Below are 27027 nucleotides of genomic sequence, written 5' to 3' on the forward strand. Positions count from 1 at the left end.
AATCTTGCTGTGACATTCCATGTCAACCCCCTGCACTATTATCCCTCTCCTGTCTGTCCAACATTTCACTCCTGTCTTTGCTGAAAGCTACTGTGTTCACTTCCGTGTAAGTCCATAGATCAAGTTTCAGTTATCATGTTTAAGATGGCAAACAATTTGCCTTCCAAACTCTGCACAGCCGTGAACAAGGTTTGCATGATTAGTTTGACAAAAAACAGCATCTGCTGTTTCTACATTTTGACAGCCAATTTTTGAAGTTCCATTGACCTAACCACAATGTAACATTATTCTCTCTCAGTAAAATTCTGCTTATTATTTTTTACTTGCTACTGAAATGGAATAGTCTTTTTTGAGTTCAAAGCTTATCCATGCTATTCATCTCAAATATTATTTGCGGTTGTGAGTTACATGTTCCAGCCATTTTCTGTGTAAAGAGTTTCCTCCTGAATTCTCATGAGATGCATTGATGGTTTGATAAGATAATTGGTTTAAAAAGCTAGATGAACTAAATAAAATATCCAAGGGGTAGATATAAATTAGTTATTGTGCAGTTCTTTTTCCAGTGAACAGGAGAGCTCACTCTGTGTAGAGATGCTAATTCACTTTATGCCTCGAAGCAGAACTTTGTTTTTGGTCCTCTGTACAATTAGCATTTTAGTCTTGCATTTCAAATTACTTGATCTTGAATTTTACAATTATCTACAACTCTGTAAACGCATTACATGAAGCCACTATTATATCCTTAGTTTTTTTTTCTACATTCCTGGCAAATTGTTGAAGCAGTCAGTTTCTTACATAAATTTTTTACCATATTCCTGGGAGCACAACATCATTCTTTAGAAACTAGACAAGTAATAATGTATTTTCTGTCAAAATTTTACAAAATTACAGCACCCAACACAGTAGATAAAGGCATTGGACATTTGCCTATTAATCCCACCCTTTTGCAATGGGAGTGAACTACCTGTCATTGGCTTACAGTTTGTAAAAAAAAACACGTTTAAATTCAAGCAGTGTATCTCAGAAAGTTTATTGAGACGGCAAAGTGTGTGATGCCTACATCCTACTCTACCAACATGCGTTTGAAGTTTCCTATCCTGGCAATAACGCTGGAAATTGTTATTATTCTTTTATATGGAATTTTTGTCACATATGATGATGGAGCTGATTCGAGAATTGCTTTTAAAAACACAAACGCAACAGAGGTGTTATATAAACTATATCCAAGTGAGTATATCTAAAGCAAACAGAATATGTTTATTTTGCTATTTATTGCAATGACATGCATTTGCTCTGCATTATTTGCTTTCCAGTTAAATTGGAAGATGTATGTTTTTCTACATTTTCCATGTAGAAAAACGTAAAGCCAAAGGCTCTGAATATAAATCTAACATTTAGAATATTTGGATAAATTCAATTATTTGTATACTTCAACGTTAATACTTTCATTATATTATTAATGGAGTACATTTATAAAATTGAATGGAAAGGAAGCATTATTTCCATTATATGTGTTCATGTTGTATTCAAAGTACTGCAAAGACATTCATCAGATGGAAGAGTAATGCATTCAGAACAATGGGGATTTGCTGAATATTTCTGCATATGTTTACTGTTTTTAAATTGAATTAGTTTACTTACTTTTTTTCTTACGTCTAACAAAATTTAACGCAAAGGCGGGTTCAATTTTATCTATAACTCTGCCTAAATTGATAGCTGCATGAAAGTGTTCAATTCTAAAAAGCAAGTGGAGCTTTAAATTAGAGAGAAACAACCGCAATCATCCGAATCCTAACTAAATTCCATGAGGTTAATATTTTAAGTCAGTTTCAAATTGTTTTTGTTTTTTAGAAATATTCAATTTACAAATTGGAGACAAAAGTTGATTTGTGAAATACTAAAACTTTAAAACTAAAACAATGAATGCTTAAAATGGCCGAACAACTGTCAGCATCCTAAAATATAAGCGTATTTAAAATATTACCTACCTTTTTCCGATTTCAGATCATAATTGTTACTTGTGTATTTCTAGCAACGTCTAGATTTGTACCCAAATGTTTTGTTTCAAAATTCATAAACGAGATCAGCCTAGATTTAAATGTTTCCCCCAAATATATTCTTTACTATGAATTGAGAAATTGTGATTCCATTCAACAAAAGGCATTGTCTGCACTTTGTGGAATCCACACGTGTTTATGTTTTTTATTTCAATGGGGTAAAAAATAGAGCTGGTTCTACAGACTGTCAACACGTTAAGTAAGAAGTTACAAATTATCATGTTCTTAGCATCTATATGGATCTTCTGTGTGGAAAATACAATTTTTTCAGGAATTTATTGGTGTCAATAAGGTATTAACATTGTTTCTAAGAAAATAAACAATGAGAGTGAAGTTAAAACGATTTATCCAAAAATTTAAATATTCACTGAAATGCTCTCTGATACACTATAACTTTTAATGTATATAGCTGAAGTTTGTGATAGATTTCTTGGTACTACCTCTTATTAAGGCAGACTGTGACAGAACAGAATATTTTGCAATTTGAACCAATCATGTGGTATAATATAAATGGTAATTACCAAAAATTGTATTTAATTGTATGTGGTGGAAGAAATCATGTTCTATATTTGTGTTTTTTTGTAACCTAAACATTTTAAAAAGTTGAACGAAGGAAGGTGTTGCATAATATTTTGACTGCTTTCTTATCAAACATCGTATAGGGAATATACATGGAGCTAACGGGATATGTAGTAAAACCCTGACAATCTGGCATCCATATGTATGGAAATCCTGATCTGGAACACCTATTAATGTGGAATGTGGACCAGGGTCAAGAGTGCCACAGGTCCAGAGTGCAGCAGGGTTGGGTTCTAGACTGGTGGCCGGGTGTGTGGCGAGACTTGTGGTAGGGATCCAGAACATCAAGGATCATGAATCATAGCTCTATAACCAGAGCCATAGTCCATGGTGCTGGTATACTTCTTGCTCTCTTTAATCTCACTGGAATCACTGAAAAAAATGATTATACCACTATGTAACATATAAAACCATCGATATATTTGGATAATGTTAGGGGTAATGTTCAACAATGTGGAAAATCTGCAAGGCCAGCACTACTAAGGTTCCAATGGAGAATTATCAGAGATTTATTGCAGTTGCATTCACCAACGTCTTTAGATTTTGTTTTCTCTGCCTTTTCATACCTTTTATATACCACATATCTTTTTATAAACAATAATAGAACTGACTGCTGGGCAATTCCAACTAATGTCATAAAAGTGACCAAAGATCAGAATTTTATTATCTCGTTCTCAGAATCTATAGAAATTCCCAACATGGTCAAAATTAAATGACCAAGGTTCATTTTCTACATTGTAAACTGGTGTGCATTAAATTTCTTGCAAGCTGAACAAATGTGCAAAAGCTGCAGATATTTTACAATAACGGAAAGAACCCAGAACTTCATTAAAGCCAATTCTGATAGATTTTCTGATTGGTAATCCTCATGCTGTTTGCCTGCATTTGGCATTTTCTCTATTTATTAATTAACTCAAAGGGAAGAGGGAATGAGAATTTCCCCACTTCAGAATACAATAGCAGATTCTAGTACGGGACAAGAGCTGTAAGATATGTAGTCATCACTGTCTCTCCACTGGATAAGGAGGACATCATTTGCAATTTGAGTAAAGTTTGAGCAAATTTATCTGGAGATAACTAAATTCCAGATAGGGTTTAACTACAGTGAACAATTAATGAACATCTTTCAGTATTGTTGTATAAAATTGGGTTATAAATAAAGCCCAAGATGAAACTCATCTATTCATCTCCCTCTGAACAAATTGTATCTAATTTTGCACATTGTGAAATTATATATTTAATATGTGTTCAATTCACTGGATAATGATTCAGACTGGGTGAATTGTGCAATTATATGGTTTAATATTGTAAACTGTAAATTTATTCTTAGAAATTTAACTGGAGTACCATTTAGTGGTCCCCATATCCAGGAATGGTGATAGTGAATGGCATTTGTAAACTTTGTTGTAACTTAAAGGCAGCTATCAAAATAAGAGTAATATTATTTTAGAAAATAATTTCATTTGCCAAATAACTGTCAAGGCATAACGGATAAATCATAGCTTCACATGGAGAGTCAGATTAGCCTGCAGAGTTTATACCACATCGCCCCCCTGTGGACTTCTTAGTATGAAGCAGTCTCTTTTTTTGGGGAGATATGACCATATCTGGTATGTTCAGAATTTACTGCCCATTCCTAATAGTTTTTCAGAGGAGGTGATATACTAGCTTCTCAAACCAGTGCAGAACATGTCATGAAGACATGTAGACCCTTGCTTTCTCTCTCTCTCTCCATCCCATCCCCCTTCCCACTTCTCCCACCAGTCTTACTGTCTCCCACTACATTCTATCTCTGTCCTGCACACTCCCCTGACATCAGTCTGAAGAAGGGTCTCGACACGAAACGGCATCCATTTCTTCTCTCCAGAGATGCTGCCTGTCCCGCTGTGTTACTCTAGCATTTTGTGCCTACCTTGTGTCATGTTCTCAAACTTCATTGTTAGTGTCAGGAATCCAGGATATTAACCCAATATCCATATGGTTCCCTCTTGATTTTGCCTGTATATGTGCATGTGCCATGTAGATCACATACAGCAATTCAAATCAAAAACGAGGATCCTCCTCAGAGACACAAGACACTGCAGATGCTGGAATCTGAAGCAAAGGCAAAATACTGGTGGAATTCAAAAAATTGTGCAGCAGCTATGGAAGCAAAAGGATGGTCGAAATTTCAGGTCGGGGCCCTATATCAGGACTTCTTCTTACTTCTAAGAAGACTTCTTTTTACTTTACTGATTCTCAGAAAGGTTTGAAAATGAAAAAATTGCAGATGATGGAAACCTGAAATAAAAACAGAAAATGCTGGGAAACACTGCCAACCTGCTGGTATCTGTGGAAAGGGAAACGGACTTAACGTTTCAGAATAAGGACTCTTTCCCTTAGGTGTTTCTAGCATTTTCACCTTTCTTAGATTGGTTTCCTCAATTGTGGGCAGAACAAAACTTCCTTCAAACTGAAGGATCTCTGGATCCTAAGAAAAGACTTTGGTTCCCTCTGGTAGTTCATCCATAATAGCAGCCTGAAAGTTTTGAGCGCAAAAGCAAGAAAGCAACCTCCTGGACTTGGGTAGGTACAATGCAATTTAAATACATGGCTCATCCAACATAAAGACAAAAGAACTTAGGAAAGCTGCCCTGAAAATGTTTTTCAGTATGTTTTCAATTTCATGTTTTTTAGGCTAAGTAGATGGTGATAAATATGTGTTTCTTATTCAGGTTTCCAGGATGTGCACGTCATGATCTTTGTTGGATTTGGCTTTCTAATGACCTTTTTGAAGAAATATGGCTTCAGCAGTGTGGGATTTAATTTACTCATTGCTGCCTTTGGTCTTCAATGGGGCACACTGATGCAAGGCTGGTTGCACCATTCCCAAGATGGACAAATCAAAGTCAACATTTTCACGTATGTTTAATCTTTTTATTCAGTAATTGCTAAAAGAGCATTTACATTAAAGCTCTAAAGATAGTTATATTATATTATGATATATTTTCTAAATATATTGCTGGAACACTACACTGGATCAGGTGGTAAATGCCACTTACCAAAGTGCAATTAAATTAAATACAATTAAATGCTGCAAAATACTAAAGATCTCTGCCTCTGATTTCCCAAATTTGGGAACTCAGCAGTGAAGACAAATGATTAATCCGCCCTCTAAACTTAGCTTTAGTTTTAGTCTACAATAAGGCTAATTTGTCCTTTGATGATAATTCAAATACCTATGAGTAATTGGCTACAGAAATTGAAATGTAATGTTGTTGCGTGGTACATTGAAGTCCCCAGCAGCTGTTGGCAGAGAAATTTATTTTAAAAGAATAAAGCCAACTCCACATCGCTTAAACTTCAAGTAGTGGTAAATATAAGAACATAAGGCAAAGAAGGAGGAGTTGTCCATTCAATTTCGTCTTCCTGGTCCAACATTTCATGCAAAATTCTCTACTTTCATGCACTAATCCCAAATTCATGATACTTTCAATGTGAGAGAATTATCTACCTTAAACATACTAACCAGCTGAGATTCTTCTGATCTCGTCGGTAGAGAATTCCAGAGATTCATTACCTTTTGGATGAAGAAATATCTTCTCATCTTTGTCCCCAATAGGTGACTATTTACTCTGAGACTACTAGCTCTGGTTTTAGACAAACAAGGGAAGCACATCTAATCCCACATCTAATTTAGTTTAGTTTTAGAGATACAGTGGAAACAGGCCCTTCGGCCCACTGAGTCTGTGCTGACCAATGATCACCCATATACTAGTTCTATCCTACACACTAGGGACAACTTTTACAGAAGCCAATTAATCTGCAAACCTGAACATCTTTGGGATGTAGGAGAAAATCGAAGCACCTGGAGAAAAATAACCAGTCTCACGTGACAGAATGCATAGACAAAGCCTGTAGTCAGGATCGAACCAGGGTCTCTGGTGCTGCCATCCCCTTTAAGAATTTCATATATTTCAATAAGAATATTTTGAACTCATTTTAAACCTAAAAGTGTCCAGAACCAATCTACTTTTCACTCTTCACTACTTAAAACCATGATCCAAGGGTTTAAATTGCTGCAGTTCCAGGATTATCCATTCTTAATTAGGTAGACCAAATGTGTACACAATATTCCAGATGCAATCTTTCCGTGTTATTAAAGTTAGTCACTGTTCTTTGCATTAGGACACCAGGGTTCCTCTGAACATAACTGTTCAATTCTACCATGGTTTAAAAATTGATTCATGTTCCTATTTTCCCTATCTATGTCGACGAGTTCATATTTTTTCACAGTGTATTCCATCTACCATGTGCTTATGCATTCATATAAACTGGCTGCATCTCTTTGCAGCCTCTCTGCATCCTCTGCAATATTGCGACCCACCCTTGTGGGACATCATTTTAACCAAATTTTGCATTTATTGAAAGAAAGGACAGTGCTGGAGTAACTCAGCGGGTCAGCAGCGTCTCTGGAGAACCTGGGGAGGTAATGTTTCAGGTCGGGACCCTTCTTCAGACTACATTGAACAGACTTGCATTTACTGAACATTTAACATTTAATGTGGGCTATTAGGTTAATCAAGAATAGATGGAGCCATCAATAAGTGTAGCACTCATGACCAAAAACCTATCATACATATTGATTTGTCTAACACTGACTTGGATGAAGGGATTAAAAGTACCATTAGCAAATTTGCAGATGATACAAAGCTGGGTGGTAGTGTGAGCTGTGAGGAAGATGCTATGAGGTTGCAGGGTGACTTGGACAGATTGTGTGAGTGGGCGGATGCATGGCAGATGCAGTTTAATGTGGATAAGTGTGAGGTTATCCACTTTGGTGGTAAGAATAGGAGGGCAGATTATTATCTGAATGGTGTCAAGTTAGGAAAAGGGGACTTACAATGAGATTTGGGTGTCCTAGTGCATCAGCCACTGAAAGGAAGCATGCAGGTACAGCAGGCAGTGAAGAAAGCCAATGGAATGTTGGCCTTCATAACAAGAGGAGTTGAGTATAGGAGCAAAGAGGTCCTTCTGCAGTTGTATAGGGCCCTAGTGAGACCGCACCTGGAGTACTGTGTGCAGTTTTGGTCTCCAAATTTGAGGAAGGATATTCTTGCTATTGAGGGTGTGCAGCGTAGGTTTACTAGGTTAATTCCCGGAATGGCGGGACTGTCATATGTTGAAAGACTGGAGCGGCTAGGTTTGTATACACTGGAATTTAGAAGGATGAGAGGGGATCTTATCGAAACATATAAGATTATTAAGGAGTTGGACACGTTAGAGGCAGGAAACATGTTCCCAATGTTGGGGGAGTCCAGAACCAGGGGCCAGAGTTTAAGAATAAGGGGTAGGCCATTTTGAACGGAGATGAGGAAAAACTTTTTCAGTCAGAGAGTTGTAAATCTGTGGAATTCTCTGCCTCAGAAGGCAGTGGAGACCAATTCTCTGAATGCATTTAAGAGAGAGCTAGATAGAGCTCTTAAGGACAGCGGAGTCAGGGGGTATGGGGAGAAGGCAGGAACGGGGTACTGATTGAGAATGATCAGCCATGATCACATTGAATGGTGGTGCTGGCTCGAAAGGCCGAATGGCCTACTCCTGCACCTATTGTCTATTGTCTATTGTCTATTGTAACATCAGGGAAGCAAGGTTAGTACAGTTGCCCCTTCCCCAAAGGCACGTTTACAAATGAGTTCTGCTGCAGATGATTCAGGCAGAAAATGTAATGGAAAAGTCTAAAGAAGGAAGTTAATGGGAAAGCACGATGGAATACCCGGTGCATTGGCAGCCCTGTCACAAAACCTGTGTACAAAGTTGTGGAATTTTTACCGACCCTTCACCCTTGCTGAATACTATGCGCGCATTTTTTCCAGTGTCAACGTAGTAGACAACTCCATTAACAGCACTTAGTGTAACTGACAGTGTCTAGTGGCCAATGTCTCTTTTCATTGAGGATGACAGGCACAACACTCCATAGACTAACAGCTTCAAAAATACTAAAAGCGTGTGTAGAATTGTGGCTAAGTCAACAGAAACCAGTCATCAACAAATAGGTACCAATATCTTTGAATAGAACTGCTGGTGAAAGAGTTGGGTTGGATGTTTGGCGGGATGGGGTGGATTGGATTATGTCTGCTGATTGAAGCCATGGTCAGCTGGTTCTGGATATTTCCAGTGTTAGGAAGATGTTTGCATTGTTTGCATATACTACAAAAGGCTATTCAAGATTCAAGAGATTCAAGATTCAAGATAGCTTTATTTGTCATCCAATATTGGACGAAATTCAGTCACCCACAGTCCAACAATAAAAGCATTAAATAAGCATTAAAATTACACAACCCCAAAAAACTCCCAAAACACAGTCCAACAATAAAAGCATATTTGAGCCATATTTGGGCATATTTGAGCCAACTCAATCAGAGCTCCAGCAAACAATAGTTGCCTCCAGTGATAATTATGATAGTGGTATCAATAAACTAATATTTGTTGAAATTAACTCAGAACATTGAAAAATATAATAAATATTATTGTTCCCTAGCTTAATCAATGCAGACTTCAGCACAGCAACGGCGCTGATTTCATTTGGAGCAGTCCTGGGGAAGACTAGTCCAGTCCAGCTTCTGGTCATGACTTTGTTGGAGATTACAATATTTTCTTTCAATGAGTATCTGGTTACTGAGACCCTGATGGTATGTATTATTCTAAATTTCTTCAAGAGAAAGAGTATAAAATGGCAAATGCAGAAGGTATCGTAGACTGGAAGGAACATTAAATATATTGGGAGAAAGAAATCATGTGATGAAAGTTTTGATTTAATTTAGGATTCTGGAAGAAATAATATTTTTAGGGGATATAACTACATTCATTTTAAATGTGGATGGACCAATTGAGAAAGCTGAAAGCACATAATATCCATAACTATATAACAAGCAACAAATGGCAGAAATACATATATGTCTTATATAATTAATCAGGGTACATCGGGGGAATTCTGGGAGAACATTAAAGGTATTAGAGAAGGCCCAGAAAATATTTATTTGAACAGTGCAAGGAATTAACAATATTAGTTATATGGCGGGATTAGGTAAACTGGAATTATTCCTTAAAGCAGCAAAGGTGAACTATAATTATGGTGTACAAAATCATGACGTTTTAAGGAGAAACTATATCCAGCAGAAAATATATTGGTAGCTTGAGAACACGGATTTAAAATAATTTGCAAAAGAACCAAGGGAGAGATAAAAATTGACATAGAACTGTTAAGATCTGAACTGCACTTCCTGAAAGGGTGTCAGAAATAGATTCAATCAGAACTTTGGAAAAGGTAACGGATCAATACTCTGGGTTGCAGGGAAAAGCAACATTGTGAATTGGACTGCTCAGCCACACTGCATAAAATAGCTTTCTTCTGTGCAATGCCATTCTATGACTTTGTGAAAAGTATTATTTCAGGGTGCTTCATCAAGTTAAAGTATTGTGTGCATGCATTAAATAAATCAAATAACAAAATCAAATCATTAAAAAATCCTATTGATTGTTTTTCACATGGTATAGATAATTTGGAGTTCTGTGCACTTTAACCAATTCAGATATGCAGATAATATTTGAATCTTTTACAGGCCAAAGATGTTGGTGCATCAATGACTATTCATGCATTTGGTGCATACTTTGGACTGGTTGTGGCTCGAGTCCTACACAGGCCAGGTTTGCAAGACCACCAAGAAAATGAAGGGTCTGTATATCACTCGGATTTATTTGCTATGATTGGTAAGTAAAAGTGTATCCATCACATCAATACAAATTGCAGGTCTTGTTTGTTCTAGAACACATGATCTGCATTTTACATTACAGCAAACCCTCAGTGTCCATGAAGTGCAGGGGGACGGACATCCTAGATGTGATATAAAATGTGGAATAGTTTGCTTCTATGTGGCAATAGGAAATCATCAGCAAAGAGTGGCTAGCAAGTTTGGCAGGTTCCGCATTTATCTGAGAATCCTGGTCTGTACTTTACTTACATCAAGATAATATCAGCAACAAACAATCTGCTGGAAGAACTTAGCAGGTGGACCAGCATCTGTGGATGGAAATGAATAGTCGATGCTTCGAGTCAAAACCCTGCATCATCATTCCTTTCCTGTTTGACATGCTAAGTTCCTCCAGCATATTGTTTATTACCCCAGAGTCCAGCATCTGTCGTCACTTGTGTCTCCAAGATATATCAGCAGTTCAGCATAGCATACCCAGCATTTCTCAGTAAGATCCTGCTCAATGCTGTGGGGAAATTCTTCCACCCAGGGCCAGGCACTTCTGAAGACTCAACTGGACAAATCTCAAAAGCTGACTTAAACCTGCAGCAACACCTTCTACTATTTGTCACAGAATGGATACTTTTCTGGCTGAGCACGTGCTTGGATTAAGTCTGGTGCAAGGACAACAGCCCCACCAAAATCAATTGGGAGAATGTCAAGCATTTTCAGAAATTTCAAAATGCAGTCACAGCTGCGACAGCCAGTGAGGTTTTCCTGGAGTTAGTTTGAAACCTGACCTCCACCAATCAATTGTTTATTTAAACAAGATTCATAGATTGAAATGGTGAATCTTTCAATATGTGGTGCAAGCAGATCTCTCTAGATAGCGATGACACAGTGATTTACATAATTATGCAACAGTAAATGCTAAAGGTTCTTCTGCAGTTAGGTTTTTTGGTACATATTTTTCTATATAATGTGTAGGAAGGAACTGTAGATGCTGGTGTAAACCGAAGATAGACACAAAAAGCTGGATTGACAGTGGGTCAGGCAGCATCTCTGGAGAAAAGGAATAGGTGACATTTCAGGTTGAAACCCTCACTCAGACATGTACACAAATATAATATGTCACTCTTTGGTCTGTAAATGTAGCCAATAGTTTTAAAATTTCTGTTTCCAGTGCCAAGTATTCATTTTAAAAGCTTCAACATGACTAGAGCTTCCTGTGTGGATTTTTTTCAGGTACTATATTCTTATGGATGTTTTGGCCAAGCTTTAACTCTGCCATTGTAGAGTCTCCAGATGGGCAGTACAGAGCTATCATCAACACTTATTACTCACTAGCTGCATGTGTGCTGACAGTTTATGCTCTCTCCTGCTTGCTCGATAAGAATGGAAAGCTAGACATGGTAAGAATAAGTTTTGTTTCTGTTCATTTTGTTACATTTACTGACACATTAATCTTCTCCGTTAAGGATATCTTGTGTTGGAGGATCCCTTCCTTATTTGATTCATTGACCTTATGCTTGTCATTCTTTTATTAGTTGAAGTAAAACTTCATAGCTATTAATCACAAACAATGCTCATCCTTTTCAAAAGCCTAGCAGTTGCAAATTTAGTTTTTAGTTTTTAGGTTTAGAGATACGGTGCGGAAACAGGCCCTTCGACCCACCGAGTCCGCACCGTCCAGCGATCCCCGCACATTAACATTATCTATACACACTAGGGACAATTTACATTTATACAAAGCCAATTAACTGACAAACCGCTACACTTTTGGTGTGTGGGAGGATACCGAAGATCTTGGAGAAAACCCACGCGAAACGACAATTCTGGGGTATTTAGGGAGGAAAGTCATAATGAATATGAGAAAACGTGTCTGGGCTATGTGGTTATAGTTTCTAACAGAAGAAAATTTACTTCTATATATGTCAGTTAAACATTGCAATATTTTACAGTTTTAAAATTAAGCATGGGGTAATACTAATGGCGAAGCAGCACCTATAAAGATTGTTTTTTTTAAAGTATCAGTCTTCAAATTTGTGGAGTACAACTTAAGAACGTAAATTAATGGTGATATTAATTAAAAATATGTCAAAGTTGTATTTTAAATGTGTTAAGATCCATTGTTAATATAGAGAAGATGAGGATTATCAGTTTGTTTAACATTTTGTGTCTAGATCATAAGCATGGAAATTCAATTATCAAATATAATGTGAATTGACAGAATTAGTTGTTGCCCTCTCAGTGGAACCTTATCAAGAAACCAAGAGTGATTTAAGAAGAGCATGGCCAGTCTAAGGACCAGTGTTCCCACTGTAAACTATTTGATTGTGCAATGTCAGAGTAGGAATGAGTTTTAAGTGGTGGGTGGTGCATTGGGAGCTAAAAGTGTTGGGCACAGTGCTAAAGGGCTTGGGCAACTGGAATTTGGCAAAGAGAAGTAGAGAGGCCAGATTGGTGCTGGACTGTACCTGAGGTTTTAGAGAGGCGAACAGAACATCGGGACAGCTAAATTAAGTGTGATGAGGCAGGAGAGAGTGGGATTGACTGGAAGGGGTTCAGGGCGAGAAGATATACGTGTCTGATTGTGAGTGGTTGGGGTTGGTGGTTAAGAGGGTAGGTATGTGGAAAGACACAATTCCTGAATCCCCCTGTCTTGATTTTTTTCCAATTGAAGCATTGTGTTTATATTCCCTTGTATAGGTTCATATACAGAATGCGACTCTGGCAGGTGGTGTAGCTGCTGGAACCTCTGCTGACATGATGATCTTTCCTTATGGAAGTCTACTGATTGGATTTACTGCTGGAATAGTATCGACAATTGGATTTAAATATCTAACAGTAGGTCTTGATTTTTTACTATTGAGCTTCAATTTTTGGGAAAATGTTTGTTAATAGTTGCTCATGGAAGATCTCTCCTTGTATAAAGTTGAGGCAGAAATGGATTGCATTAGTGTAGGAAGGAATTGCAGATGCTGGTTTAAAACGAAGATAGACACAAAATCCTGGAGTAACTGAGGAAGGGTTTCGATCCGAAAGGCCACCCATTCCTTCTCTCCAGAGATGTTGCCTGTCCCGCTGAGTTACTCCAGCACAATGTATTTAAGACAGCATAATTCCAGCATAAAATTTAAAGAGAATGGTGGAAGAAAACTGTGAGAAAATCAAGGAAGTAAAAATAAGGAATACACAATCTGTAAATCTGAAATATAAAACAGAAAAATGCTGGAACACTCACCAAGCTGGGCAGCATCTGTAGAGAGGAATACAATTGTTTTCAGAATTTTGAAGCTGTCTTCCTTATTGAATATTTCTAGCATTTTCTGCTTAAGTTCAATGCTGACATTAAAAAAATGATATAAGGAAGGTGAGATAATTTTGATCCTTGTGGCATGGGAGGAAATATGCTTACATTTTTCACTGTACATTGAAAGCTTACACAGTGAAAGCTTTTCAATGTACAAGTGATAATAAACTAGACTCAACTAAAGTCAACTGAAATTGATATGGAGGGGGTATGGAGAGAAGGCAGGTATAGGTTACTGAGCTGGATGATCAGCCGTGATCATATTGAATGGCGGTGCAGGCTCGAAGGGCCGAATGGCCTACTCCTGCACCTATTTTCTATGTTTCTATGTCTATGTTTCTATGAAATTCAGCTTAGTAGAACCCCCACCAATATAGAACTTTTCCAATTTTCAACACATTTTTCATGGTTTCAGGTAAAACCCAGACAATGTACCTTCCACTGACTAGTCTGCCATGTTCTTTCAACATTTTAAATCTTCTTTATGTCTTTATTATCATTTAATCACAACTTCACTCATTCCACAAAGAACTTTTACGGTAAATGTGAATGCTTTGAGTTAAGTCATGGTGAGCAAATCTTCAGAACCACTTTTATCTACAGTGGAATCAAGACCTGGATTTCTGCACAGACATTAACCTATGCAGACATTTCCTCACTTATTGTGAGAATGAGAATACTGATTCTTTCAGTTTGCTCTGTTCCTTGGCTCCACAAGATCCTGGCACAGAAATCGAGAGTTCATTATTTCAATGGTTATGTGGGTTTGCAAATATAAAGCAAAATGAAAAATAAATGTTTTTAAAGTAATTTCGGTTCAGTTCAATTTTAAGTACCGTAATATTTTTAAAGTAATAAAACTACTTCATAATTTTAAAGTTTTTTTTAATTAACTTCACTTTAATTGCCTTTGTATGTCAGACAAATTGATTAAGAGACACACAGAGCTTTGCAGGTGACAAAGTAAGAGGCTGGGTTCTCTGCTGGGTGTCAACGTTTTCAGGGACATTTTGAGGCAAAGCTTCCTCAGCATGTCGTTTGAGGTTTTTTGCAACTCAAGTCATACCACTGGATTTGGTAAATCCATTTTGGGGGAAATCAAAGGCGATGGTCCTGGGTTGTTGAGAATTGCAAGAATTCTATGTTAGTGGGGATTATAGCTGAGTTTGAATTGAGTTTATTTGAGTTTAGTTTATTGTCACATGTAGTGAGGTAGTGAAAAGCTTTCACTGTGTAAGTTTTCATAATCATAATAATCATAATCATAATAGTAATTTATTAGCCAAGTATGTTTTGCAACATACTAGGTATTTGATTTGCCATACGGTCATACCAATAAAAAGCAACAAGACACCCAAATAAATTTTTAACATGAACATCCACCACAACGACTCCCCCACATTCTTCACTGTGATGGAAGGCAAAAAAAGTTCAATCTTCTTCCCTTCTTTGTTCTCCCGCGGTCGGGGCACTCGAACCTTCCGTTCTTGGGGTGATCTTGGCTCCCGCAGCCGGTGGTCGAGTACTCTGTGTTGGGGCAATTTAGCTCCCGCATCGGGAAGATTCAGCTCCCCTGCACCCCTGCGGGTGATCGGACCCCATGTCGCGACTGGTCGAACCTCGTGTGGCTTGGAGCTTCCCGACATCAATCTCTACCCGTGACTGCGAGCTGTTCGATGTTGAAATCTGCAGGCTGCGGTTGGAGCGTCAATCCCAGGCAAGGGATCGCAGATTCCAATGGTAAGTTCACGGCCCCGCGGTGGGGCTCAAAGTTCGTCTCGAGCATTGCTGCCAGCTCCATGATGTTAGGCCGTAAAGCGACCGGAGATACGATCCAGAAAACAATCGCATCTCCGGCAAGGTAAGAGATTGAAAACAGTTTCCCCCAACCCCCTCCCCCACCCCCCACATAAAACAAACCAGAGAATATTAACACATAGTTTTAAACCACACTAAAAATAACAAAAAAGACAAAAAGAAAGACAGACTGTTGCCGAGGCTGCCATCGCTGACGGCGCCAATGTGTACAGTGAAAAGTGTAAGCATATTACCTTCCATGCAACAAGCATAAAAATTATCTCAATCGCCCTTATTTCATTTTAAAAAATGTCTTAAGCCCAAAACAATATTAAATTCCATATGAAGCATATAGGAAATAAATTTAACTTAAAAATAAATCACTCATTGAATTCTTTATTTTTTCATTGCAGCCATTGTTAGCATCTAAAGCTAAATTGCATGATACATGTGGTGTACATAATCTTCATGGTTTACCTGGAATAATTGGAGGTCTAGCCGGTGTAATTGGAGCAGGAATGGCCAGCAACAAATTATATGGGGATGGGTGAGTACTGCCAATGAATGCAATCTATTGTGTATTATTTGCATCCTCAATTTGAATGTGGTTTAGGTAATCAGAAACAATACACAGCCTTTAGGTGATAAATTTAAATGTGGCGTCAGGGATGATGCCGGGTTCAGCAATGACCACAATGACAGTCACAATAGGTTGAACTCATATGAACATTTTATTTACAGTGCAAAGAAAGTCCAGATCTGCATGGGGGAGCTGTCCGTCATCACCAGGGATCATGGATAGTGACTTTGGCATTCTCAGGCTTATCCCGGCAGCTCATTCCTGGTCTCAAAGGAGGAGGCATAGCGATCTCAGGCTTCTCTTTGCAGTTCACCCGTACCTCGAGAGGAGGTGCTGGCAGTCTCAGACCTATCCTGGTAGCTCAACTTTGGGCTTGAAGAGGTGGCACTGGCAGTCTCTGGGTTATCCTGGCAGCTCAATCTTTGCCTGTATGTGGGCGCACTCCCTCATTGTCCATGAACAGGATAAGGCACTGGTGTCAGCCTTGCCCCGACCACTCCATTTTAGCCTCAGTAGAGGTGCTGGCTGTCTAGGGCATCTTCTTGGCAGCCCAGTCTTAACCACACAGTGGCGCTGGTGGTCTCAATATAAACCAATAACCTGAACTGAATAACATGTCTGGAACACCACAAATCACAGAAATTATTTCAAGCTAAGAGAGCAATACATGAATGGATAATTTTAAGTATTCTTCAAAAGTTGTTGAATGTGGGGAATGCACTCCCAAGAGAGAAACAACATGAATGACGTGTATATAAACATTAAGCAGAACTGAGCATGTATTGACAGGGAGGCAATGAAGAAGAACATCAAAATAGCAGGCTTCTTTCCTACCTGTGAATGTAAATTTAAAACTTTCTTTGGGCTGTTAGTTCTGTAATTCCACACGCACCACAAATTCACACTCTGGAAATACATATATATATACTAAAACTCTTGTTTGTTTGTTTGTTTGTTCCTGAACTACAGTGAAAACGGTACACGATAGCGTGACAATTTTAGGCCCATCTTACTCACTGTTGTCCCGTTGGTGCTAATGAAAGAGGTTTCATTGAATTCCATGTTATATTTTAAAAGTTATTCACATTTTAAAGTTTAAATCTATCTCCTGGGGGGGGGGGGGGAGGGGGGCAAGGGGGGAGAGGGGGAGAAGAGGGTGCTGCACCAATGCAGGAGAGGTTTGGGCCCAACGGGTCCACTTGGTCTAGTAGCAAATAAAGGGCACCAAAATTATAGCAACAGCATAGCCAATTGAACTCTTTCCTTGAAATTTGAGAATGCAGATCGATCAAAATTGTAACATTTCAGTTCATGGATAATTACTGATTCCCCACTCCTTGTGGGGAAGGAGGAAGTATGCACTCTCTAGAAAAATTGCCCTGATCTGCGTGGAGGAATTTCTTTTGCCAGAAGGAATTCATTGCCACAGATACCAAGGCATTGGGTATTTTTAAAGCACAGATTGATATGTTCTTGATTAGGAAGGGCTGAGAAGGCTATGGAGAGAAGCCAGGAGAATAGGGTTGAGAGGGAAAATTAGATCAGCCATGATCTGACTAAATGGCAGGGTAGACTCAATGGTCTGAATAGCCTTATTCTGCTTCTATATCTTATGGTGTTATGGTCTAATGGAATTCTTCCCAGTGTTTCTATTGGAATTGCACAACAGCTTTAGTGAAAGGCACGGATCCATGTCTACAGGAAAGGACATTGAATTGGAAGCATAATGGCAAAACCATAGGCTTTAATTATAGATTTATTTTGCTAGCTCTCAGGCTAAGTATGAGATTGAATCATAAATGGAACAACTGGGTGTAGCAATGGAAAATTTAAGCATCTTTATGGGTTGATCAAATTTGTTACATGAACTACATCATTAATGCTACTTCTGATAGAACATGCCATCCTGAGGAGAAAAAACCTCATAAGATCTTAATACTGGAGACACAAGAAACTGCAGATGTTGGAATCTTGAGCAAAGAACAAAGTGGAACTCAGCATGTCAGGCAGCATCCATGGAGGGAAATAAACACATACGTTTTAAGTCAGGAACCATCCACTCATATTCCTCCCTCCAGCTTTACATATCACTCCTCCTCTTCCTTCCTTATCTGTCATTCTTTTGACACCTTGTAATTTCTTGCCTTTGTCACTATCTCCATCCATCTGCCAATCACCCCCGACCCTTTATCTGTATCCACTTATCATTTGGTAGACACAAAATGCTGGAGTAACTCAGCGGGACAGGCAGCATCTCTGGAGAAAAGGAATGGGTGACATTTCGGGTCGAGACCCTTCAATTCTTCCACTTATCACTTGCCAGACTTTTCTCCACACCAACCTTTCTTTTCCAGGTTTCTACGCCCTCTACTCCTCAATTCTGAATAAGAGTCCTGACCCAAAACATCATCCATCCGTCCCCATCACAGATTTTCTGCCTGACACGCTGAGTTCCTCCTGCACTTTGTTTTTCTGCTCAAGATCTTATTACTGACAGTTTCTGCTGAAAAGATTGCCCAAATGTCTTAATTCCCTGAGATAAAAAGAATCATGTAAATACCCAAAATATTACCTTAAACAGAACACGGAAGTGAAAATGAAAAATTATGATTCAAACCTTCTGATAGATGAATATTGATCTTATATGAATATTGTTAACTTCTGATAATGTGTAAAAAAAACAAATTTTAAAATGTAACATTTTCTTTTCAAGCCTTTATTCAACTTTCCCAGAAATGCACAAGAGAACTGCCATTGTACAGGCTGGATACCAAGCTGCTGGACTGGGCACATCTATTGCTTTAGCCATCATTGGAGGACTTATTACAGGTCAGGAAACAAAGCACTACCAACATTTTTACATGACCACGAATACTAACTTCAGTACAACACGTGCATATGATTCAGTCTATCAATGTTATTATTTGACGTTTAATCATAACTAGAAGTTGACTTTGCTACTAGATAAAGACCCATTTGATATGCATTCCACAATATTCACAAACAATGTTTAAATCTGGGTTCTCATCTTAAAGTTGAACAAGCTTTAAATTAATTTTAAGGTATAAATCAATAAATAAATTTGAACAAGCAAATTATCGAAACCAACATTAAAGAAAAAAATCTGATGATGAAATGGCAACACAAAATAGCGAACTCACAAATAGATGAACAATTTTTGTGATGAATTGATTAGATACAGTTGTAATATATAAATTGACTACAATGTGATGAAGGTTAAATTAGTTAATTTTGTCCAGAGTTAAGTAGGGTCTAAATTCCAATAGTTCTGGAGAAGCTGTCAATCTTAACCTCAGTAAATGCAAGCAAGTATGAGATAAATTTCATATTCTTAATTATATGCATTTGTGGTTATAACTGTAATTATTTTAAAGTGTTTCTAAGTGATTTAGATAGTTATATTTTATTTTTGTTAAATAATAAAAATTCAGTCTTCGATTTCATTTTCAACAGTTTTTGAATGCTTTTGAATGTTAGGGATATTTAGAAGCATTTTTAATTATTTCCGATTTGCTGAAAATAATGGCATTGGTATTATTGGGCTACCTGAGATATGTCATTTGTGAGTAACACACAAATAAAATGCATATTGTTCAGATGAGTTCAATGATTTCCATTTTATATTACTTAAGAAACACCAAGAGATTCAATTATACCAGATTGGATTTGAACAAAGTTTGATCGAGCTTTCCTTAAACAGCACAACATGCAGAAAATTAAAATATTCCTCTCAGCATGTACGATGATAGCCTTTGTTAGGCCAATGATTTCCTTAACCTGCAGTGCTTTGTTTGCAGTGAGAATGATTATGAAATTACAACACATTTATTTTATACCTATCTTTTCAATGCAAATCAATACATGATACCTGACATGACAATTGATTTTACTAAAAACTATGCAACAGTTTTATAATATTTCAAACAATTTACAATAATTAGTCAATGTATCATGACAGTTGCATTGATTTTTTATGTGAACATTAATGTAACAGAAAGAGGGATATCCTTCTGATTCCTTTTGGAGGGAAAAAATTCAGATCCTGGCTACATGGTAAAGGAACTTACCAATTCAATCACTAACATTTTGAATACTGTCTGCTGATGCAAGTAATTGAATATTTATGTTTTCAGCATTCAGCTTTAAACACAGCACATGGCCTGATATTTCTGAAGCCATCAAATCACTGGGTTATAGTTACGTGATCCAACAGTCGTACATATTTATTACACCATAGCCTGAAAGGGGGAATATGAATTGCTTATGTCTGCCTAAAGTAAGAGCATTGTAAAAAGTATTAGTTCAAGTCAGGAGTGTTTATTGTATTTAAATTTCAGAGCTCATTTTCAGGAGGTGAACTATTGCATATTTGGTTGCAAAAAGTAACATTGTCAATTCAGATTTGCTCTAAGTTTTCAGCTTTGGGAGTTAACCTGTGCTCCTAAAAAACAGGTTTTCTTAACAAATCAATTGGTAAGTAACTATTTTTGAATGGAGTCAATAATTGTGCAGTATGTTGTTATGAAGTAAGAACTGTTTAGAATGAGAATATATAGATTTTTTTTCAGAATCTTAGATGAATTTAAAAAAACAGCCATTGAGCTGTTGATAAATCATTTTTGTAGCATTAGCTTAAATCATAAGGATCATAATGACAATACATCTGGCAAAATATTATTCCAGAACAAATATTAATGAATTTGGAATTATCATTATGGCAGGGTAAGAAATAGTTGAACTATCCTATGATGAGATTTTCCTACTTGCTACATGGACAAACAAAGATTCTAAAGGTAAAGATAACTATTACACAAAGATCATGTTGAACAAATCATTTCCTCTTTTCACAGGTTTCATTCTTCGCATTCCAATTTGGGGACAGCCACCAGACCAAAATTGTTTCGATGATCAAATGTATTGGGAGGTATGAAAAAGTAATATTTTCTAGTAAAATTTAGAATAGTAGAATCACCTTTCTCATGTATATTCACTGCTTATACACAGTCCATACATAAAAAGGACGCACTATTTTGTTTTTAATCTCTTCTCATTTTGAAATTTATACCACACTTCTTGGGTATTGAATCTCAAACCTCAATACTTACAAAGATGAGTAAGAAATTGTAAATGTTATGGTGACAGTGAACTGACCTGAAACGGAGATATTCCACAGAGAACTGTGGCATTTATCTATACTGCATATATAATAAGCAATCCCTTTCCGAGTGAGATACAAAAAGCACTTTACCTTGTCAAGTACCTTAACTAAAACCAAGTGTTTTATTTAACCACATTAAGCAGCGGAAAAGTAGACTATTTTAACGTATTGGTTCACATCTCTATTCATCATTCAGGACATTATGTCTGGGTGAAAAATAAAATTTTAGATTTTTATTCTTACATTATGGATTAATGGAATTTTATACATCAATTATTTACTAATACTTTACACGATAAACAATATTTTATATTTGGTTTCACTTACTCTTTTTTCACATTTATATTTGAACTTTACTCTGCAACATATATATCAAGCAAACCCGGCTAATACTAGGAACAACACATCTTAATTAGAATCTTGAAATACAACTTTTCAATACATGAACTAGCCAGTTTCCCATTATTTTCTGTGCAGCCTACGCACTTAAATTGTAAATCATTGACATTTCCACGTATCCAGTTTTTTTCCTTTGAAATGATCTTTATTGCTTTAACATAATGAGATCTGCCCATGATGATACATTTCAATGTGGACATAATCTAAGTGAAAAAGTATTTAAAAATAACATTTCCATCAGTTGTTTCATTTCAGAAATAAATGAACTTTTTTTTTAATGCAGTTGTTGGAAATTTGAATTAAAGACAGAAAATTCTGGAAACATTCAGCAGGTTGGGTAGCATCTCTGAAATGGAAAAACAGGGTTTGGGTCAAAGGATCTTTGTCAGAACCAGGAGAGAGTTTCCTTTGATCTGAAAGGTTGTCTTTTTCATTCACGGGTGGTGTCTGACCTGCTGAATAATTCAGAATAATCCATTTTTCTTTCATTTCAGAATCAGTGGAACATATTACAAATCACCTTTGTAAGCTCAGGCAATAATCTTTCAACCCAGGACTGAAATTATTTGCCTGGATATTGTGGTGAACAGCGCAGTGACATGCTTAAACGCAGATCACCATAATGGTCTTGCCAACTACATGATATTGAATGCCCTTCCTGGTCAGATGAAAGTTCAAGGAGATTCCTACAATACAATGTGTGTTGTTACTCAGCTATCTGAGCAGTTGGTCACATTGAGAATTCTGACAAATAACAAAGCAGGATAGAAAACGCTCACTTTAATCTCATATGTTTTATACATTTGAACAAGTACAAAGTAAAGATTTTTAACACACCAGAGATTAAGTTTGAAACTAAAATATCATCTGGGGAATTAAATTGTAAATTGGAAAAATCAATTCTATGGATCAGAGTGTTTATGACGAGCACTGTTTGATTAACGAGTGAGTGGTGGAAATCACTGACCTAACCCTAACTCTATGGAGTAGTTTATTTATACTTCATGCATCAAGGCATAAAATGTAACAATGCAAAAAATGACAATCAGTGGAGTGGTGGTGAATCACTGTCAGGACCTTCAGGATTTCCACATTAAACGGGAGATATAGAGAAATTCTGAAGCTGCTTCTAAGGAGTAACTACAATAATTGAAAATTTGCTGCCCTTACAACACTAGTATTAGCAAAGTTATGTCAACGGCACCACAGATGTTTCAAAGCATATACATGATTCTACTTTTTTACATTTTGTTTTCAATGTTATCAATCTTCTGTTTATTCTTAGGTGCCAGACAGTGAAAATGAGCACAATGAGCTGCTTTCATCAGAACATGGAAAACACAAGAGTAATCCTGTAGCATGATCCAGCTTGAGCTTTGAAGGAACCTATCAACATTCCAAAACAACCCAGCATTGCAAGCTGTACTTAATTGTGAATTCAACATATTTTATCTTGCATTGAAAATGTAATTGAAAACACAAAAATCCACAAATAACTTCAGAATTTTAAATTTCAGCCTTCCTTCTTTTCATAAAATTCTTAATTTAAAAGTATTCAAACAAAGTACTCAATATGAGTGTTGAAACAAAACACCTTTTTTATTCATAAATTTGCAGCCTTTAAAATTCTTTTTGCCGATATCTTTCTTAAACTGTTAGGATCTTGTTTCTTTTACTTTACATTATTCTCCTTTTTGGGATGGAGTTGCAATGATATGTGCCTTCAGATGATTTCTTCCAGCACCAATACAAGACCTATGAGTATAATCTTCGACAAGAATTACCTACTGAGGGAGTGTTGAGTTACTGCAGGTATTGTCTAGCATTCAAGCAGAAACAAAAGTCTCTGCAGTTATCTTTTAAAGAAAATGTAGGGGAGCTCTCTATGTTTCTAGACTGAATTAATAATGTAATTAAAACCAACAACAAAGAGCAGATGGTTATTTACTTTATTAATATCTAGGGGACTTAACTGTATATACATTGACTGGCTTACATAATAGGTATTTAGCACAAAAAAATATTGTGTCTCAAATATTCAAGAAGACCTGAGTATGTGAAAAGCAGTGTGTGAATTTCCAAATATTCTCCTTTTACATATTGCTCATTAGACATACAAAAATAAATTAGCAAGGAAAAAATAAATCACATGGGTTCTGCTTCCTGATCAGTGGCCAAAGATCATGCTGTAAAAATAGAAATTGATGTGATTTCTCTCACAGTATAACAGCGTGCAAAACCTTACTCACGTGATTCACACATAAAGAATAGCATCTTTCACAAGGTGTTGAAGAGGTGCTGGTTTTTATAAACTTTCCTCCATGAATCAAACATTTCAAAATAAAAGAAAATTCAAATAACTACATTTTGACTGAAAACGATAAAAAAAAGGGCTAAAAGTCAGAGAATCAGAAAAAATAATTTGGGTGAGCAATAGTATTAATTCTTTTCATTGGAGTTAAGATTCAAGTATGTCATCAGCAGCTAAATTGTTCCTCTTGTGTTTAAATTCCTACCTCCTAATTTTCTTTGTTTAACTCTTAATTGCCAATTTTGTTTGACATGCGCTTTCCATTTCTCTAGTCCATTTGTATTTCGAGCTATCTATTTCTAATGGTAGAGAGTTCAAGGCAAATATTCAGTTCCCACAAGAGAACGTTAATAACACTCATGCTTAGGATCATGATGAGGGCAAGGGTCATGAGGCATTTTAGGATGAGTTCAATTGTGGAGTTATGGGTGATCATGGGTTTATCCAGGTCACAACTAGATATTTTCTGGGATGAAGGTGTGTGTTGGGAGGATTTAAATATTTTAACAGCACAGAATGACAGAGATCATTGTGTTGACAGAAACATTTTATACGAGGTCTTTACAAAAACAAAATTTACTTGTATAGCATTTTCAACATAGTACATTTTTCTCAAGTTAATTCAGAAGAGTGCAATGTGATTCAAAATTGAAACCAAACTCAAAGGATATATCAGAGTTAGGAGTAGTTAGGACCTGGGATAGGAGAGCAAAGTTTTATCAAATATCTTCTAAGGCTGAAATATGTTAGGAGAGAGCAGTTAAGGGAGATTAGAAAGCAGTTTAGGGAGGGAATTCCAGGGTTTACATTAGTAAATAGAAACATGTTCTCCAAGGATTGAAAACCAGAAGAGATTTACTGAGAAAATACTAGGATGAGATCATGCAGAGATTTAAATGGATGTATGATATTTTGAAATTGAGACAAGAATATCACTAGACAGAATCTCTTATTATGGAAAAAAATAAGCTTTAATAATCTCTCTATTGTAATGATACTTTGTACACTATGCAATCTCTTTTGCTCATGCAATGCAAATCATTCACAAAATAACCTTTATGTCAATGTTCAGTGATAAAGATTTGAAAATATGTATATATATCTAGCAAAATGCAACCTGCTGTATGATAATATTTGTTTATTTGGTGATTAAAAGCAATGATCAAATTCTAAAATTCAGCCATAAATTTTACAAATGGATCCTCAAATATTTTTTATTTGAATATAGAATATATTCTGAAGAAGGGTCTTGACCCGAAACGTCACCCATTCCTTCTCTCGAGAGATGCTGCCTGTCCCGCAGAGTTACTCCAGCTTTTTGTGTCTATCCTCAAATGTTACAAGACATTTACAATATAGAAGATAGACACAAAAAGCTGGAGTAACTCAGTGGGACAGGCAGCATCTCTGGAGAGAAGGAATGGGTGACGTTTCGGATTGAGACCCTTCTTCAGACTGGTTAGGGCAAGGGAAACGAGAGATACAGATGGTGATGTGGAGAGATAAAGAACAATGAATTAAAGATATGCAAAAAAGTTATTATAATAAAGGAAACAGGCCATTGTTAGCTGTTTGTAGGCTGAAAGTCAGAAGCTAGTGCGACGTGGGTTGGGGAGGGATAGAGAGAGAGGGAATGCCGGGGCTATAGAACTGTGTATTTAATATTCTTTGCATCTTAAGCATCTTAAAAATCTAGATTTTTAAAGGTTGTTCAAGTTAAACAAATGCTTGCATCTAATTATCATGTAAACTTATAAATGCTAACATTGAGCCCGCAAAAAGCCATTTACAATATCAATAACAAATGTTTGTTGAAAGCATCCCATAACGAGAGAAAAACTTCAACGTAATCTATACTTTATGTTTAATAGAATAAAGAGTGTGGAAAAAAAAAGAATTGCAAGTGTACCAATGTGAGTAATTGATGTGTATTCTAGTTTTCTGGACAAGATTCTACCAGCTAATTCTTATAGGTCCTGCTTGTTTATGTTATGATAAGTATTTCATAACAGTTACTTACAGAATAACAGTTATTAATAGCCTGCAAATTGTACTTATCAATCACTGCAGAGATCATGCTCAAATATTATCATGTAAAACCATGGAATATATCCAATAAAATAATTGCATAAAGCACAGGTGAATATTCAGCACGTTATATTTGTAGGATAGTATCTGAAAAAAATGATCGTGTCCAGATTATCTGGAAGGTGACTGGCGAGGGTAGGGCAATGTTTGTTGTCCAGAATATTAAAATGCATGGAATCCATGGCATCTTGGCAGTTTGGACAGAGAACTAGCTAATGCATAGAACTCAGGAGGGTAGTAGTGGAAATGTGTAATTCTGGCTGGGGGCCATTGGTATTCCACAAAGACGCAGACCTCTGGTGTTTGTGATATATATGAATGATTTAGACAATAATCAGTTAATAATTGGTTTATAGATTTGAAGTCAATGCAAAAATTGGTGGAGTAGCGCACAGTGAAGTATGTGAAAGCATACAGCGTGATACAGATAGGGTTGCCAACTGTCCTGTATTAGCCGGGACATCCCGCATTTTGGTTTGTCCCGTACAGGACCACCCTTGTCCCATATTAGTAGGGTTGCCAACTTCCTCACTCCCAAATAAGGGCCAGAGGGTGACGTCACCGCCCTGCGCCCCACGTGACCTCACCCAGCCAGTGGCCACGTGCTCCCGCTCCAACAATGGCGGCTGCCATTGGTTTGGTTGGGTGGGCGGGAAGTCGGCGGGTTTTTTAATTCCTTTCCCCGCCCCAGAACTTACATACCCAGGCAGCGTCCTTGGTAAACCTGCACACAATGCCGGTGGAGTTTGTGGTTGAAACGGGTAAGCCCGGCTCGCAAGAGAGGGAGGCGCCGGCCATCAGGAGGAACAGGGGGTAGAGCTGCCCCAATGGGAACATGGTGTGCAGCCGGCGTTACTGAGAGAGCTGCCCTTGATGTCTCAAGTGCCATTATATATATGGAACAGGCGCTGGCCGCACTCGCTCACACTGCAATCGCCACCCAATGCAAGGGCGTGATGTATTTCCTGCCCATACTCTGCAGAGATCCCCACTT

At 37.2% G+C, this 27027-nt stretch overlaps 1 protein-coding gene across 1 annotated transcript; it reads left to right on the forward strand.

Annotated features, from left to right (window-relative positions):
- The first annotated feature begins 1047 nt into the window (after positions 1 to 1047).
- LOC144593619 (ammonium transporter Rh type A-like) lies at positions 1048 to 25980 on the forward strand. Its single transcript, XM_078399474.1, has 10 exons — positions 1048 to 1227; positions 5351 to 5537; positions 9157 to 9307; positions 10238 to 10385; positions 11612 to 11778; positions 13076 to 13213; positions 15890 to 16023; positions 18770 to 18885; positions 20928 to 21001; positions 22920 to 25980. Exons 1-10 carry the CDS (start codon positions 1053 to 1055, stop codon positions 22995 to 22997), a joined length of 1368 nt encoding a protein of 455 aa, XP_078255600.1. The 5' UTR covers positions 1048 to 1052; the 3' UTR covers positions 22998 to 25980.
- Positions 25981 to 27027: the final 1047 nt, after the last annotated feature.

This window comes from Rhinoraja longicauda, chromosome 5 (genome assembly GCF_053455715.1).
Source record: "Rhinoraja longicauda isolate Sanriku21f chromosome 5, sRhiLon1.1, whole genome shotgun sequence".
NCBI lineage: Eukaryota > Metazoa > Chordata > Chondrichthyes > Rajiformes > Arhynchobatidae > Rhinoraja > Rhinoraja longicauda.